Source organism: Capra hircus, chromosome 15 (assembly GCF_001704415.2).
Source record: "Capra hircus breed San Clemente chromosome 15, ASM170441v1, whole genome shotgun sequence".
Taxonomy (NCBI): Eukaryota; Metazoa; Chordata; class Mammalia; order Artiodactyla; family Bovidae; genus Capra; species Capra hircus.
The window spans coordinates 40,157,848-40,175,369 of NC_030822.1; the positions used below are offsets into that span (position 1 = coordinate 40,157,848).

Below are 17,522 nucleotides of genomic sequence, written 5' to 3' on the forward strand. Positions count from 1 at the left end.
AATTTCCCACAGTTTTTTATTCAAACTTTAGCATAGTCAATGAAGGCTTTAACATAGTCAATGAAGCAGAAGTAGATGTTTTCTGGAATTCTCTTGCTTTTTCTATAATCCAACGGATGTTGGCAATTTGATCTCTGGTTCCTCTGCCTTTTCTAAATCTAGCTTGTACATCTGGAAGTTCTCCATTCACATACTGTTGAAGCCTTGCTTGGAGGATTTTGAGCATTGCCTTGCTAACATGTGAAATGAGTGCATTGGTATGATAGTTTGAACATTCTTTGGGATTCTTTTTCTCAGTCCTGTGGCCATGGCTGAGTTTTCCAAATTTGCTGGCTTATTGAGTGTAGTACTTTAATAGCATCGTCCTTCAGGATTTTAAATAGCTCAGCTGAAATTCCATCACTTCCACTGGCTTTGTTTATAGTATTGCTTCCTAAGGCCCACCTGACTTCACACTCCAGGATGTCTGGCTCTAGCTCTAGGTGAGTGACCTCCCCATCCTCATTACGTGGGTCATTAAGATCTTTTTTGTACAGTTCTTCTGTGTATTCTTGCCACCTCTTCTTAGTCTCTTCTGCTTTTGTTAGGTCCACATTAAGCTTATCAAGTGGATATTCTTATCTTGATTTTGCAGATTAGGACACATAGCCAGTAAGTGACCCAGGTCTTTTAAATGTAGAACCTCACACTTTAACCACGAGGCTATTCCGTCTCCAGTCAGGCCTGGGGTCCTTGGTTCTATGTGGAGACACTGGGGACTGGTCTCGAGGATGTAATTGCTGGCTGCTGAATGAAACGGAGGGAAACCTGGGCCACAGCTCCCTGCTGCCCACTGGCTCCTTTTCTTCCAAAGCACGATCTGGCCCCTGGACTACTTGTCAGACATCCTGGTATCCTCTGGAGCTGTGCACCCCCAGTTGTAGCTTTCAGCCTCTAGCTGCTTAGTAGAGGCACTGTTAATGCAAATATTCAGATGTGAACTGTCTGGAGGAGAAACCCTCTCTGCAGCTTCCTCTTTTTCTCTTGCTTGTCCCTGACACTCTGGAACATAAATGGTAACATGGAGCCCTCCCACAAGGAATCCCCAGGCCTGGAGCCAGAAGCAGGTTTCCAGATACCCAGTCTGTGGATTTGTGTTTCAAACTGTGAAATTAGATGGGACTTCCAGTTTGGAAAAAGGTCTTCCTCTCCCTGGCTCCTCTGACAAGCCTGAAAGTTTCTGGTACTCAGAGAAAGCTTTTTTGTACAGCCATTCTCTTTTTCTCTCTTATTATTAAAAAAAAAAATTAAAAAAAACTAAAGTCTAATGTAAAGGCACTAGCTAGAGCTTGGAAGTAAAAGAGCTTCTTAGAAAAAGAATGAGAAACTTGGATTGTGAGTAAGAAAGATGAGCCCCTAAAATACGGAGGCTGTTGTCAGGATTCCAGCAGTTCTAAGAGCTGAACTGGGCTCAGTCATAAACCTCCCAGGGCTGGGGGCCCTCTCCAGGGAGGTGGCACCCCAGGCTGCTCAAAGAGGTGCTTGGTTTGCAGGTCAGATCAGGAGGTCAGCAGTGACATCTTGCTGCGGGGACCTCTCCGCCTCCTTAGGAAGATGACATTGACCAGGCCTCTATTGAGACTCAAGGTGCGTCAAGGTGAGCGGGAGGAGTAGGCTGTCTATGGAATCAAAGTTAGGAGGCAAAGACAAGAAGACTGAAAAACCCTGCTGGTGCCCAGAAGCTCTCTGTTGTTCACTTTTTATCTCATTATCTCACCTAGCCAGAGCTCACCCACCCTGCAAATATACATAGCTGGAATGTAGCCAGCATGGGTGACAACCGTGTAAGAATATCTGATGTGCAGCCAAAATGCGCATCAGGGCTTCTTCGGCGCTCTACTTCTTCTCGTTTTTAAGCAGCTTTATTGAGGTGTAATTCACATACCATATAATCCATTCATTTAAAGTGTACGATTCAGTGGTTTTTCAGTATATTTGCAAAGTGCAACCATCACCACAGTCAATTTTAGAACCTTTTTTCAACCCCTCCCCACTGAAAGAAATCCTGTATGTTTTAGCTGTCATCCCCCCAGTTCTCTCATCCCATCTTCTGTTCTTGTTTCACACTGAGTTCTAATAAGCTTGGTTATTTTGTTTCTTATCCTGTGACAGATTTAAGGAAGCAAATTAAAAGTGAGAGAGGGACTTCTGTAGGCAGAGTCACAGGTACCTTGTGCGGTGATTACGAACTCAGACTTTGGAACCAGACCAGCTGGGTTCAAGTGATGTCCTGTGTCTTACTACTGAGTAGCCTCAGGCAAGGACCTTAAGTTCCTATTTCCTGATCTGCAAAACGAGGATGATGGACCTACCTTGTGAGAATTAAATGAGCTAATAAGGATGACTGCTTAGCACCTGTGCTTAGACATCATTAGTGTTCCTGTTTTTGTTATTATTTACCAGTTCACAGTGAGAGAGGAAACAGAATAATTATGAAAATCAGACGCAAGAATTCAAAGCACAGCAGTATTGGGCCAAAACGTCTCTAAGCTGGTGACTGAATAAGGCGATGATGACGCTGAGTCACGGAAAGAAGTTTCAATTATGTTCAGCATGCACTGGTTCAGATACAGGAATTATGAATTTCATTTTTAAAAGCCACACTGAAGTGTTTTTTATTTAGAGTATAAAGGGGACAGCCAACTCATTGGAAAAGACCCTGATGCTGGGAAAGATTGAGGGCAAGAGGAGAAGGGGAAGACAGAGGATGAGATTGTTGGATGGACTTGAGTTTGAGTAAAGTCTGGGAGATAGTGAAGGACAGGGAAGCCTGGTGTGCTGCAGTCCATGGGGTCTCAAAAGAGTCAGACACGACTTAGCGATTGAACAACAACAAAAGGGGACAGAGTTTATTTGAAAAATTAAGCCCTCCAGAACAATCACTCCCTGAGTAAACTAGAGAAACATACTTGTTATGAATCGAACATAGCACAGCTAATTCATTTTGTTTTATGAAACTTCTTGCATCAGGGGTAAGTCACGTCTAAGTTCAGGGCCATTGACAAAGGAGCTTCATTTGAAACAGGTTAATTTATCTGCTTTTAAATTTAAGAGAGTTTAAGACTTAAGGAAGACCATACTTCAGTGTGCTTTCCGGGGAGGAAGAGTAGCTGAGAAGAACTTGGGAGAGGGAGAGCGAGGTCCATAGAGACCGACACACGGTCGGGAGCGGTGGGAGGACAGTGGTGGGTCTCAGGGAGGTGAAGGGAGAGATGGTGGAGGTTCTGAGCCTTCATCCCCGGAGAGTGGCCGGGGCAGGCAAGGGCCATAGACGCAGTGGGCAGCAGACAGGTGCTGAGAGATGCCTGCCAACAGCCCAGGCGCCCAGGTCACGTCCTGAGCCGAGGGTCTGGTGGGACAGGAAGGTCCCTGCGGCCAGGAGGGAGGACAAAGCTGCTCCGGGCCCGCTGGGCCCGCGGGCTTGGCCTGGAGCTGGTGTCCTGATAGCCCTGCTCCCTGCCAGTTCTTGGGCAGCAGTGCGTTTCTGCCAGGTGGACCTGCGAGTGGGGAAGGGAGAGGGTGGGTCAGCTTTGGCAGAGCCAGCCGGCTTGCTCTGTGTCCCAAGGGCTCACACGAGGGGCAGCAGGTGGAACTGCGGGTAGACAGATCTTGGCCCATGACAAGGAGTGCTTTCTAACAGTGGCAACAGGTCATGTTTTGCTCACCTTGTATTTGCATGCTTGGCACTGGCATGGCTCAGAGTAGGTCCTTGGGAAATGGTTTTTGAATAAATGGTTGACTGCTGACGTCTTATTCAGAAATGCAGTGAGCTGTCCATCACTGGATGTATTCAGACAAAGGCTCCCTTAGAGGATTGGGGTGTGTAGCTTTAAAATCCTTTCCTGCCAGGATACTGCATGGTTCTATAATTCAGAAAAAGCAGTTGGTAACTTCATTGTTGTGACGCAGGTGGGGCTTCAGACAGCCATGAGAGGGCTGGGACACACACACACACACACACACACACACACACACACACACACACTCTCAGTCACTCAGCTGCCACTCTCCACCTTTGTGGCTGAGCCTCAGCTGCACAGAATGAGAACGAGATGTGGACCTGTGGTAGACAGAGTTTCTAGAACGCCCAGAGATGTCCTTCCCTAATCTCCAAACCCTCTGAATGTGATGAGGCATCGCTCCTGTGATTATGTTGTGCTGTGTGGCTCAGTGGACCTGAAGGTAGGGAGGTGAGTGGGCCTGACCTGGTCACAGCAGCACTTAGTGCAGGGAGTTTTCTCAGGGGGTCACGGAGCGGGAGGTCAGAAATTCCAAGTGCCAGAGCCAGGCACTGTGCCAGGCTTAGAAGATGGAGGGCGCTGTGTGCAAGAATCAGAGGGTAAGCCCTGTCCCATAGCCAGTGAGGAGCCAGGGCCTCAGTGTAGGGCCACGTGCAGATGAATTTTCCAACTGCCTGCGTGAAAGCGGACTCTTTCCCAGGGTCTCCAGTTCAGAGGCTAGTGTGGCCAACCTCCAGGTTTTGGCCTTTTGACACCCTGGGCATGCATAGAGCCCAGCCGCGCCCACCTGGACGTTTCGCGTATAGATCTGTGGGCCAGCAGGTGGGGGCTGCTTGCGGTCACCGGGCTCGTGTTTATCGTGCAGCCGTAGAAGATGAATGCAGGGCCCTCTCCTTGCGCTCTGTTTTGTTTTTCTGGTTTTCTTAGAGACGAGCCTAATGGTTAGCTCCGCTTATTCCAAGCACTTGCCTAGGGTGTCTGGGCCCAATCTGTTGTTAAACCTGTACCTTATCCCTACAAAGTCTGTGTTCACCTGTGATAATTCTGGGGCTCACCTGGTGGCCAAGACTAGAGTCGTCGTGGATGTCTTCAAGAAGGAGAATTGAGGAGAGGAGGGGAGCCAGCTGGTGGCTTATTCATGGGGGCAGAGGAATATGGTCATTTCTCAGATAAGCCTGGTGGCCTCTTTCCTTAAGCAGCCTTCCAACTTTCTGATCATGGTTGGTGTTGTTTTTTTTCTTAATTTTCTTACCTGTTTGTCATCTTAGATATCACCTTGCTTCTCCTTAGCAGGACTGGTCCTCAGGCAACATTGGCTGAGGCTTGTGGGGTGAAGTCGGCAGAGGGATTAAAACAGTGGCCTGGTAGACATGAGTGACATGGAAGCCAGTCTTACAGGGTCTGGCTGAACCTGTCAGAACATGAGAGGGAGCCCGAAGTAATGGCTCCTCTAGGTGTGAACATCTGAAAGATGCTAAAGTGGGAACCTCATCACTTCCGGTGAGTCTGCCTCTAAGGAATGATTGACAGGCATGAGTTGGCATCTTCCTTGGAATGGGATGTTTGACTCAGCTCCATGTGATGGATGGATGGCGGGCTCAGAAAAGCCTGACTAGATATTCCTGGAGTTCAGCCTGGGTTTCCTGAACAACCCAGTACATCTGTTATGCAGGGGCAGGGGCAGGGCAAAGACAGACTTCTGAAAAAGGACCACCTCCACTTTCCAAGTGTAAACAGGTCCCTGAGAAGGTGATAACCCATATGGGCAGATAAGAACCGAGAGCTGTGGCAAGCAGTAGGTGACAGAGCAGGGAACTGTTTTCCTGAAAAATCGGTTGTGGGAAGAGGTCTGGCCAAGGGCCAGGAGGAAGACAGCTGCTTCCGGGTCAGTCATAAGGTCTGTTTACCGATTTCTCCACACCCTGTACTTGTCACTGGTGCCTGGAGAAGGGGGCAGGTGCTAGGGGCTCTGGAGGGTCACGGTTGTCACTGAGTCCTTCGCTGGTGGCTGTAGGCTCTGGTTGTGCTGGGACAGTACCCAGGACACTGCTGGGCCCCATGTCACAGGAGGGCAAGCAGTCAGCTGGTTGCTGGCATCGGACATCACTGGGCAGCGGTGGTGGGTTTCCTCGGAGACAGACAGAGACATGGGAGAGGGGAGTGCTGATGGCGTCACCACCCTGCTGCTGAGCTCCCTGCCCGGGGATCCTAGAGCTTATGGTGGTGTCATCTGAAACATGACTGATTAGTTAATGAGGAAGGTGAGTATTCACAAAACAGCCTTGCAAATAAGCATGAGCTCACGAGTTTGCGAAATCATCTTTTGGGGTCAAGGTGGCAGGTGAAATTGATGCTGATCAGTCGCTTTCCCATTACAGAGCTACAGATCTGTGCCTGAGCCAGCAGCAGGTGGCCGGTACTGCCAGGCTGGAGGAAGGAGCAGCAGGGGAGCTGGGGTGCCAGGGAGGTGGGAAGCTGAGTGCTAGCTGCCTGGCTAGGACTTCGTAGAAGTCCTTTCACATTCTGGACCCCTGACTCTTCCTTTGTGAAAACAGGAGGTGGACTGGCTGACTGTCAGTCTGTGGCTCCAGTGCCCCAAATTATCAACGTTGTGAGATGCGCTGTAATTGAGACCCTTCACAGGCTGGAACTCAGAGTTTGGCTTATCTGAAGATGGCATGCTGGCCAGTTTGACATCGTCCTCACCTCTTCTGCCCTTGGTGTTAGACCCCTGCTGCATGGTCTGCTCTCTGTCTCCTGAGACATTTGCCTATTTACTTGCTCCACGTGCCGTGCAAACGCAGCCCAAGCAGTTCTTAGTGGCTGCAGAGAGGGGTGTCTGGGATATTGCATGTGGAGAGACACGTGTGAGAGGAAGGCATGAATAATTAGAAACTTCTTAACTGTAGGGCCAGCACCGCTGATTAATCAGAGCCAAATTCTCCTGCCATGTCTGTAACAGAGTGTCTTCACCGCTCTCCCCGATTAGCTGCTGTTGTCTCTCACTTTTGCTTGTCCTTGACTTTTAGAAAGAAAAGTTTTAAGATGATTCGATCCCAGTCCCTGTCTCTGCAAATGCCGACACAGCAAGATTGGAAGGGTCCCCCAACAGCCAGTCCAGCCATATCTCCTGCAACCCCCGTGCTCCCTGGAGCCATTCCCCTGCCTGTGCCTGCACCCTATGCCGTGCCCGAGTTCCAGCGGGTCACCATCAGTGGAGACTACTGTGCCGGGGTAAGGCTGTCTGGAGGCTGTGTGAGTGTTGCATAGCGTGCCTTGTGCAAAAGCTGGGGTCCCTGGGGTCACGCCCAGACCCCAAAGCCTGGCTTGGTCTGTGAGTGTCTGGGAGGTGGCGGGCAGACGTCTGGAGAGAAGGAGGGTTCCAGGCAAGGTGGCGGGTGTGGGTGTGTGCCTAGGGTACTGCTGTCCTTGTGGGGACGGCCTGGGGCTACAGGCTGGCACATCAAGTGGCCTGTAGTTTCCATATGGGCTCTGGGCCCAGAACCCTGCTCTCCCTGTAGCCCATTGGAGATGGTTCCAGTTTGGGCCCTTCAGAGTTCTCAGATGTTGAATGGTTTCAAGTCCTGGTGTTGATTGGTTTGCATGCCATCAGTTATTGCTGATTCAGCTCTTCCTCTGTGCTTGAACTCATGTTCTTAAATAGAGACCAGACCTGTGAACTGGAAAGAGAGAATCTTGACAAGAATGTGATCAAGCTTAGTTTGCACCAAGTCAGTTAACTCAGCCACTGAAAATGTGCAAATTTCACCTGGTTGGATGCTGAATTTTTGTTGCTTCTTGAAGAGAAATATCACTTAGCACCAGGTTTGGTTCTGCCTTCCTGGCCCTCAACCTACTACTCATGCCTCAATTGGCTTGTTATTCTTTCTTCTTTTTAACAGTAATTTTAGGATATACAGTGTATGTGAGAAGACAGAGTGACTATTACTCTTATAAATTTTCTTCTATTTTAACAAAATCAATAGGAGATCTCTGCATATGGCTTATAACTTAAAAGGCCCCCAAATTCTATCAGTCCTCTAGCTACCCGATTCGCCTCCCCTGAGGCAGTTCTTGGTTTTGGTTTCTTATTTATTCTCACACAGTAAACTGTGTACCTACTGTGCTCATGTTTTCTATGCTCATGTAGTTGATTTATTTGTTTTTACACAAATGGTGTTTACCATACATTATATTGAGCCTAGGTTTTCCCTTAACAATATATCTTGAAGATAACGCTATATCATTATATCAAGAACTTCCTTTAAAAAAAAAACCAAACAGGTGCATAATATTCCACTGTGTGGATGAACCATACTTTAAGTTTCTTTCTATGGATGGGGATTTTGGCTGGATTGCAAATAGCACAGGCCTTGTTTGGAGATACAGCATCCTGACCAGGAATCCATGATGCCCACCCAACTTCCTGCATGTGGGCAGAGTGGCCAAAAGGGAGAGTAGAGGGGGCTGAGAGCCAGTTGAAGGGAGGACATTGGCTGGTGTGTTAACCGGCTCTTTTCCATCAGTCTCCTTGTTGGCACATTGTAGGGCACAGAGCCTCTGAACTGGGCGACTGGTCCCCAGAGAGCCACCAGTTTGTAAGTGGCAGGCTGACCTTGCAGGTCGCCTTGGCCCCCCATGGGTCTGCTGCCAGGCCTGAGGTGTGCAGTGGTAACAAGCTGGCTGGTCTGTTGGGATGCTGAACTCGTCTCTGATACCTCCAGGCCTGGCCTGAGCCCTGTGCCATGCTGAGCCTGTCGGTCCTGCAGATGAAGTGTTTGGCTTTGTCGTGGGCAGGAACATATTTGTCTCTGGTGTTGTCTGCTCACCTGTGCTCTCAGAAGCCATCAGAAGGTGTAAAATGGAGTTAACACCCCCTCATGGGGACATCTGGAGTCAGGAAAGGAGAAGCTACTTCTTTAATAAAAAGCAAGGGGGAAACAAAAGTAAAAGTAGAAACACATGCATGGGAAAGATATATAGCTTCCTCTGAGGGGGGCGGGGGTAGAGTTTTAGCTGCCGTCTGAGATGATCTGTTTATGCAAACATATAAGACATCTGAAACAGTGATAAAAAATGTTAAAGTTGTCAGCTCTGGAAGGTAGGTGCACAGGCGTCTGTCATCTTCAGTGCTTGTCTGTATGTTTACAACATTTCAAAACTAAAAGTGATTTTTATTTTTAACTGAAGCAGAGGGGGCCCCAGCCTTCCTCCCTCTGTGCTCCATCTTGTACCTCCCTTTTCCGCATCTCTTATCCCCTCTTATGAATGACTGACTGTTTAGCTGCTTATCTCCCCCAGCACGTTCAGGTTTCTGCCACACACATCCTTCCCAACAGACAGAGATGAACAAGCCCACTGGGAGGTGGGCGTTTATCTCATTTGCCTCTGAGTACGAGGCCGCTCTGGGAAAGCAGAGCATCCTTGGGCTTCAGGAGTCAATCCGTTCAGGGTCTGAAGTGTGACCGTATGACTTTCTGTGATCTGTCCTCTCTGGGTCTCTGTTTCCCCAGTTGTGAGATGAGTGGCCGTGAGGACCAAAATGAAACTTGTGGAAAGGATCTGTCCCGCGAGCGTCTGTTGCTTGGGTGGATTGGGGTGGCTGGGGTTGGCAAAGCAGCAGACGGAGCACTCGGAAGGACCCATGTATTTCCTTAGCTGGTCATGATGATGCTCACTCCATCAGGGACATGGTCCAGGCTGGGCCTCTTCATGTGCCGGGTGCTGCAGCAGCTGGCCTGTGGTTTGATGTGCTGAGTGCTGGCCTGGGGTGTGCACATTGGAGTACCTGCCTCCCTCCCAACAGCCCCAAATCTCCTCCTATGGTTAGGGGGTTCCGTGATTTGCCAGGAGGACTCCTAGGACTCAGTGCATAGCTGCACTCCTGACTAGGATTTACTGCAGTAAAAGGATGCTGAGCAAAATCAGCAAAGGGAAGAGGGACATAGGGCAGAGTCTGGAGGAGCCCAGAGGCAAGCAGCCCCTCCCAGTGGAGTCACCAGAATGCACTTAATCCCTCAGCATTCACGTGTGACAGCACGTGTGAAGTGTCATCTTCTGCGGAAGCTCATTAGAGACTCAGTGGCTGAGATTGTTACCGGGGCTGGCTGCATGTCTGCAGAGCACACCCCTCAATCTGAGGCTTGCAAAAGGAAATCAGGCGTGCAACATACATCACTGTGTGTGTACAAACTGTCAGGCAGAGGGAGCTTCTGTGCCCACCATGGTGGGGATGCTCCTCAGACCCAAGTTCCCCGCTGTCTGTCCTGGGCCCACCTTGCGGCAGGTCTCACTAGGTCAGCGGCCTCAGGCCTGCTCTCTGAACTTTTTCCTGCAGATCACCGTGGAGGACTATGAGCAGGCTGCCAAGAGCCTGGCCAAAGCCCTGATGATCCGGGAGAAGTATGCCCGCCTCGCCTATCACCGCTTCCCACGCACTACGGCCCAGTACCTGGGTCATCGGCGGCTGGACACCACACCTCTGGAAGAGGGCCTCCCAGGTACGGTGCTATGGCGGCAGGTGGGCTTCCGGGCGGGGCGCGGCCCGAGAGTCGGTCAGGATGTCTTCCTGGTTGGATGTATTTCCCTCAGATGGTGTGTTAAGGGCAGAGCCCTGGTACTGGCTTCTCCTACACTGATTTTTTTGCTAGTGTCCCCAAGGGTTGATTCCATGTGCACCAGGTGCCTTACTTTGAGCTGAGCTGTACAAGTTGTGGGGAGCGGAGGGGCTGAAAGGCAGTCTCTGATCTTGGGAGATGGGCAGTCTCAGCCTGGATATTTAAACACAGTCAGACAGTAAATACCAAATTAATGGTGAGGTGCATGGATTGAGGGTAGGTAGAGAGGGTGTGTTCTCAGGGCAGGGAAGTTGGCTTTGGAGTCCAGCATACTCACATTCGGATCTAAGCTCCACTTTCTAAAAACCTAAAGACCACTTTCTTGGGAAAGGAAGGCATTTCTCCAAACCTCAGTTTTTCAATCTGTAAAATGGGAATACTAATACTATGTCTCCTTTGGGCCTGTTGTGAGGATGAAACGAGAGAATGCATGTGATGTAGTTGGTGCAGTTCTGGATCGAGGGCATGCTCAGTTGCATCTGACTCTGCGACCCTAAGAGCTGTAGCCTGCCAGGCTCCCCTGTACATGGGATTCTCCAGGCAAGAATGCTGGAGTGGGCTGCATGCTCTCCTCCAGGGGATCTTCCTGATTCAGAGATCAGATCTGCACCTCTTATGTCTTCTGCATTGGCAGCCGAGTTCTCTATCACTAGAGCCACTTTGGAAGCCCCTGGATCTAGTGAGTGACTGGTACAGTAGTTATGTTGATGCTGTGGAGTTCAGGGAACAGGGGATCGGAGAACGCAGGATGCTTTCTGTGAAGGATCCAGGAGCAGTAGGACCTGTAAGTTAAGCAACGTGAATGAAGACAACAGGAGACCTCAATCGTGAAAGCTGGTGGCGGGAGCGGGGGGGCGGGAATCAGATGAGGGCCTGGTGGTCTGTGCCAGCACTCAGGACCCCGGGTGGAGTTGGTGCCAAGACGTCTCCTCTCCGGCTTCCTTGAAGCTCTGAACCTGGACTTTGGGCATCCGTTACCACCTGGGGCTCTGGTCTCAGCCCTCCTGGGCCCAGTTCCCTGTCTAAGGGTGGGTCCCACCTGCTCCACTGTTGGCAGGCAGAAATGACTGTCAAAGGTGTACTTTATACAGGACAGAGTCCTGGGGGCCTGGGTGTGAGTGTGGTGAAGTGCAGGCTGTGGCTGACCCAGGCTTTCGGACTGCCTGCTTCTCATGGGCACTGCCCCGCGTTTGGGACTCACGTGCTGGCCTGTGGCCATGCCTGATGGGGGTGTGTGTGGCATCTCTTCCCCTCTCTGTGCTGCCTTAGCCCCTGGGATGGCTCACATCTGCTCCAGGGACAGTCTGTTTCGAGCTCTGATGGGAGATACTCAGCCAGCCACTCCGCCTTCCTTCCTTCCACTGCTGATTCCAGGATTTCCTCCTGCCTGTGCTGGCAGTGGACAGCCCAGACCCTATGCAGGGTTGGCTGATGTGCAGAGTTGAAGCCCCTAGTTCTGCTGCTACTTAGCATAACCTGTTCCTTGGCCAGAACAGAGCTTATTGAGAGCCAGGAAACCCACTACAAGAGTGGTGAGAATAACACCCTGTGATCTGTTTACACAGCATCTTCCTCTGCCTGCTGCTGCAGCCCTCACAGCAGCCCATTAAGGCAGGGCCTCATCCTCAGCTGAGTAGACAGAGTCGGGAGGTAAAGTCCCGGTTTGCTCGGAGTCATAGCTGGGAAATAGCCAAGAGGTGTTTTCTGGCTCCTGTGGGCTGACAGCCCACCGTGTGGGGACGGACAGCTCTGTCTCTGGGGGCACAGGCTCCCTATTCTGTGCTTACGGGGAGGGCTGGCTTCTCCATCTTGCCCCTTGGCCGCGCTGAGCTCAGGAAGATGTGGAAGGACAGGAACAATTGTACTCCCGCTGGGCAGTCCCAGATCCTGTCTGTTCTCTTGTTAGGAGAAGATGCAGCTGCCCGTGTGAATAGGCTTCATGTCCCTGAACTACCCAGAAGACTGAAGCTCATTTCAATTAAGTTAAAAAAAAAAATGCAGTTCCAGCCATGGGCCAGGGATGGTTCTAGGAAGTGGGATATAGCAGTGAGCAAGATGAACATTTACCACCCAAGATAAAGATGAGAAGCTGTCTTACATAGCGGCAAGTGCTAAGGGTTCAAAATAAAGCAGGGAGGGGGAGGTGAGATGCCGGGGCAGGTGGGGGTGCTTAGGTTTTAGGTCAGACAACCAGGACAGGCCCCACGGAGAATGTGATTTTGGAGCCCCGTGAGCCCCTGAGGTCAAGGGCATTTTGCTATCACTCAGTCCTGTCTTTCAGACTTTCATCCTCCCCCTCTGCCCGAAGAAGACCCTTATTGCCTGGAGAATGCTCCCCCCAACCTGGGCTACCTGGTCCGCATGCAGGGAGGCATCCTCTATGTGTATGACAGCAAGAAGATGCTGGAGCGCCAGGAGCCCCACAGCCTACCCTACCCCGACCTGGAGACCTACACGGTGGACATGAGCCACATCTTGGCTCTCATCACGGACGGCCCCACGTAAGTCCCCTTCTCCCTCCATGACCAAGTGAGTCCGCCTCTTTCTGCAGGAGCGCTGCTCTGTGGAAGGGACCAGGGCAGGCCTTCTGCTCTGCGCTTTCCCTCAGGTAAACCACCCCAGAAAGAGAGGGCTTTGTGCGTTTCTCTCTTTTCCCAGTGCTTTGTGGGCTTCTGCGACAAGTTTTCTTCCCAGACTGGCGTATTCTTCGAGTCGCTACTGCCTGTCCCTTCTGCATGCATGGGTGTGGAGCTCCTGCTTGCCCGTGGCCACCTGTGCACCTTAAAATGACGGTCACCCCTCACCCCAGGCCGGACAGCAGCAATGCAGTTTCCAGCCCAGGGCTTTAGGGTAGATGGTGGGGGAGCCATGAAGACTGTTGCTTCCGGTGTTGGTTTTTCCATATTTCTGGAGCGGGGAGTGCAAGGAGCCTGGGAACTCTGAGCCACAACTCCCAGGATGCTCGTAGGCTTAGCTGGAGCTACCCTGGCAGGGAGCTGTCTTCCTGAGTTCGGGCCCTCGCTCCTTGGTGAGCATTTAAGGGAATCAGCAGTGGAGGTTTGGAAAAGGCGATGGCACCCCACTCTAGTACTCTTGCCTGGAAAATCCCATGGACGGAGGAGCCTGGTAGGCTGCAGTCCATGGGGTTGCTAAGAGTCGGACACGACTGAGCGACTTCACTTTCACTTTTCAGTTTCATGCATTGGAGAAGGAAATGGCAACCCACTCCAGTGTTCTTGCCTGGAGAATCCCAGGGACGGGGGAGCCTGGTGGGCTGCCGTCTCTGGGGTCGCAAGAGTCGGACACGACTGAAGCGACTTAGCAGCAGCAGCAGCAGCAGCAGCAGCAGCAGCAGCAGCAGCAGCAGTGGAGGTTGTGCTTCAGTGCCCAGTTTGGGGGAGCAGAGGAAGCTGGTCACAACTGAGGGACTTCTCTCTTGCCCTGCCATTTGGGTTTTGCTGGGAGTTGGGTGACTCCAGTTTCCAAGGGAGGAGAGTGGGCCCCAAGGGGATGGACAGAGTGGGTCGAGGTCCTTGGTGATCTGAGGGCAGAGGGAAGAGCTGGGAGGGGAGAGTGGGATCCCTGGGAGCTTGCCTCAGCCAATGTGAACAGAAGGTCTGAGGGGAAGCCTTGGGGACAGGGCTGTTCCGGGAGGTGTGTGAGCAGCAGCTTTTCTGTCTGGGAGACTGTCAGGGCGAGTCCTGCCCGGAGAGGGACTGGGAGAGATGCCCTTGGGAATCCCATCTGACCCAGACTCTGCCATGCTTGGCTGTGGGCTCGTCCTGGCACACACATGGTGGTGCTGGTCCAGGCTTGGTAGCCACTCTTTACAAAGGTCTCTGTGCCCGGGTGCCAAGGGAGCGGTGTGCATCTGGGGCCACAGGGAAGCAGGGTGGCCCGACTTGTGGTTGCATGTTCTGTGTAGCTGTGGCACAGGCGTGTGGCCAGGCCCCTGGGCTGGGTGTGGGCTGGCTGTTGGCTGAGAACAGTGGGTGCTCCCACCCCACCGTGGCCTTTGCAAGCTGGTGGGGACATCAGTTCTTTCATGGACTTCTGTCCTGGTAGCAACACCCCTATATCCCTCATCTGCCTATGATGCAGAACATCCAGCCCTCGTCCTGAAGCCTCAGGGTTGAGAAATCTTCTGGGTGTCATTCGGTCACAGCCAAGGTGGGAAGGTCATGCCTTAGGATTTGACTGTATTGCTGACCTTTTGGACAGAGGTGAAACTCCTTTCAAGGAGTGAAAGGTGGCAGAGGATAGATGGGAGGGTGGAAAGACGGAAGGGCTGAAAGAGGGAGACTTTCTCTGAGTATCCACGAAGCTGAGTTGGACCCTTCACACCCTAAGCCAATTTGGCCCTCACTTCAGTCTTGGGCAGTACCATCTCCGTATTTGTTCATGAGAGACAGCAGCTTGAGATTAATTGCCTAAACCTGTAAAGCTCATACAGAAGGAATCTGTATGAGGTCAGCTCTCTACTGCCCGCTATGGATTCTCCACGCATTTCATAGAGCATGTGGCTGTGGTTACACAGTTCAGCTGGGTCTGTGGATAGCTGGCCCCTTCTCATCCCTCCCTGCTCCATCCTGACCTTCCACCCAGGCCTGGGTCCCCACAGACCCTGGAGGTCTCCAGCCTGGAGAACTGACGCGACTTCTCCTCAACTGTGGTTTCTTCTCCTTCCCGACCTGCAGGAAGACGTATTGTCACCGGCGACTGAACTTTCTGGAATCCAAGTTCAGCCTTCATGAGATGTTAAATGAAATGTCTGAGTTCAAAGAGTTGAAGAGTAACCCCCACCGAGACTTCTATAATGTGAGAAAGGTGCGTTAGCGGGCCAGCGTTCAGAGCTCCCGTCCCGGGCCTCATTCCAGCCCGAGCCAGTCGGGGGCTGGTCCCCAGTGTGGCCCTCCTATGAATAAAAGGAGAACTGGCCAGTTTTCTGTGTGTGTGGGCACGCCTCAGATGGTACCTGTTATGACTTTGTTGTATATCTGTTAGAATGTACCATCCTCCTTGAAAAATAGAGCAGGGCCTATGAGTTGGTTATGAGAGTTGAGACATAGAGGTGGCCTCAAATTTATCATGGATTGAAAACCAGTTATCAATGTTAAGACCTCTTTGGACTTGGGAGTGTGTGGTTTTGCTTCCTTCTGGCCCGGGTGTGTTTAAGGAAGAGTATCCGACGAGCTCCTCTCTCTGCCCTCCCCTAGAGTGGACGAGCAGCCTACAGCTGGGCTCAGGGGCTGCAGTCGGGACAAGCCTGTAGGTTAAATGGTCAGCGCCTCCTGCTTTTCCATTTTATTCCATGTAACTAATATATATTAAGCATGGGATCAGTGCCAAGTGAGGGGCATTTGATGCTGAGTAAGGGTCACTTTCTGTCCACAAGCAGTTCCCAGCTGGTTACTGTTAGTTTGATAGGGATGTGATAGAGGTGTCTTTCAGGAAGAGGTTGGAACTGAGGTGACTTAGAGTGAGTTATGCTCAGCTCCTGAGCTCTAAGGCTCACATAAGAGTCTTGGGGATTTCCAGGCAGAGGTGAAAGGGCGTGTGTTGGACACCCCCGGCGTGGCATGTTTACCTGTTTCTTCTCTGTGATCCTCAGGCGCTCAGACAGATGGGTGCCTCAGTCAGTAGGCCAGCTCCTCTCTATCCTGCCTACATGAACCCTACACCCTAGATGGGTGTCCAGGGAAACTCCTCGCCCAGCTCTGGGCAGCCCTGCCCTCGGCACATGTGCGTGCTCAGGGCCGGCCGGCCCCAGCGCCGACACTGTTTGCTTCTGAAGTGGGGCCCCTGTGGGTGCTGATGGGCTGGCCAGCTGCTCTCTGGCCACTCTGTGGGCGAAGTCCTGGGGGCAGGGTGCGGGCTGTGGTTACATACCAGAGCCGAACCTCGAACTCTCAGTCAGTTTGGGGGTTCGTGTACCTTCTGAATGGAGATGCTTTGAGTGCTGTGCTGGGCTGCACTCTGGCTCCACAGCTGTCCATAAACACAGGCCAGGGTCTGCTCCAGGCCAGGCTGTGCCTGCCCCTCCCTGTCTCCTGGGTGCTGACTGCTCCTGCCCTGGAATTCTCTGCGAGGGGAGGAGAGCTGATTCTGAAGTCCAGGGTGGGCTGGGAGGTGGCCTCCACACTTCCAAGTGGCCGTCAGTGTCGCGGTGGCCCTGCTCTGAGGCGGGAGCTGTGTGGGGCCATGGGTCAGTGTGAGAGTGTGGGTGGGATTGTGAAATTACCTGCAGCATCACAGCAGATCATGGGTCCCGGCCCTGTGAGGCCCAACCAGCAGGTGTGTGTAACTGAGATGATTGTTTTCAGCTCAGAGCTGAGAACAAGGGGCTGAGTGTGTTTGTTGCTTGGGAATGGGGTAGGGTTAGGCCTTACCCACTTTGGTTTAAGTTTCATATCAGGGAGAGCAAACAGGTTTCATCTTCTGTGCCAAACTCGACCAGTGGGGAGTGGCTACCTGAGGCTATTCCCAAAGCTTGGTGAAGGGTGCCATAGTTGATTATTGATGTCTGCCATGGATGTGGCAGAGCCCAGTTCGATTCCTGGGTCAGGAAGATCCCCTGAAGAAGGGGTAGGCGTCCCACTCCAGGATTCTTGAGCTTCTCTGGCGGCTCAGCTGGTAAAGATGCGGATGCCTGTAGTGCAGTAGACCTGGGTTTGATCCCAGGGTTGGGAAGATCCCTTGGAGAAGGGAACGGCTACCCACTCCAGTATTCTGGCCTGGAGAATTCCATGACAGAGGAGCCTAGCGGGCTGCAGTCCATGGGGTCGCAAAGAGTTGGACACAACTGAGCGACTTTCACTATGGATGTGGAAATAGTGTTGGCCTAGAGGCCAGGTACTGGCCAGCCCATTTGGAAGCCACTGTTTGTTTAGGTGAAAGCAAGGAATGCTTTTGGATCTTCCAGTGAACTGAAAGTGCTGACCTCCGATTACAGGCTGTCTTACGTGTTCCTAAAATAGTCACCCTGGTAATTCTGAAGTTCGGATCCAGTGCATCCTGGATTGTGCAGCTGCTTTCCTTCCTTACCTTGTGACTCACGGGGGTAGGCAGGCTGCACCCCCTGTGGTGTGCCACTGGGATGCCAGAGGACAGCAAGAAAGCCCAGAAT

The 17,522-nt window shown here is 51.8% G+C and overlaps 1 protein-coding gene across 6 annotated transcripts in view; it reads left to right on the plus strand.

The window, feature by feature from the left end:
• AMPD3 (adenosine monophosphate deaminase 3) overlaps nucleotides 1–17,522 on the plus strand; it is a 48,564-nt gene that overhangs the window by 16,583 nt on the left and 14,459 nt on the right. For 5 of the 6 annotated variants that reach the window (XM_005689693.3, XM_018059533.1, XM_018059531.1 and 2 more), the window contains 4 exons: nucleotides 6,809–7,013; nucleotides 10,117–10,279; nucleotides 12,678–12,897; nucleotides 15,094–15,223. In XM_005689693.3, the coding sequence (XP_005689750.1) occupies nucleotides 6,809–7,013; nucleotides 10,117–10,279; nucleotides 12,678–12,897; nucleotides 15,094–15,223 (718 nt within the window). The remainder of the gene's footprint in view (nucleotides 1–6,808; nucleotides 7,014–10,116; nucleotides 10,280–12,677; nucleotides 12,898–15,093; nucleotides 15,224–17,522) is intronic. The other variant, XM_018059534.1, reaches the window with a different exon arrangement.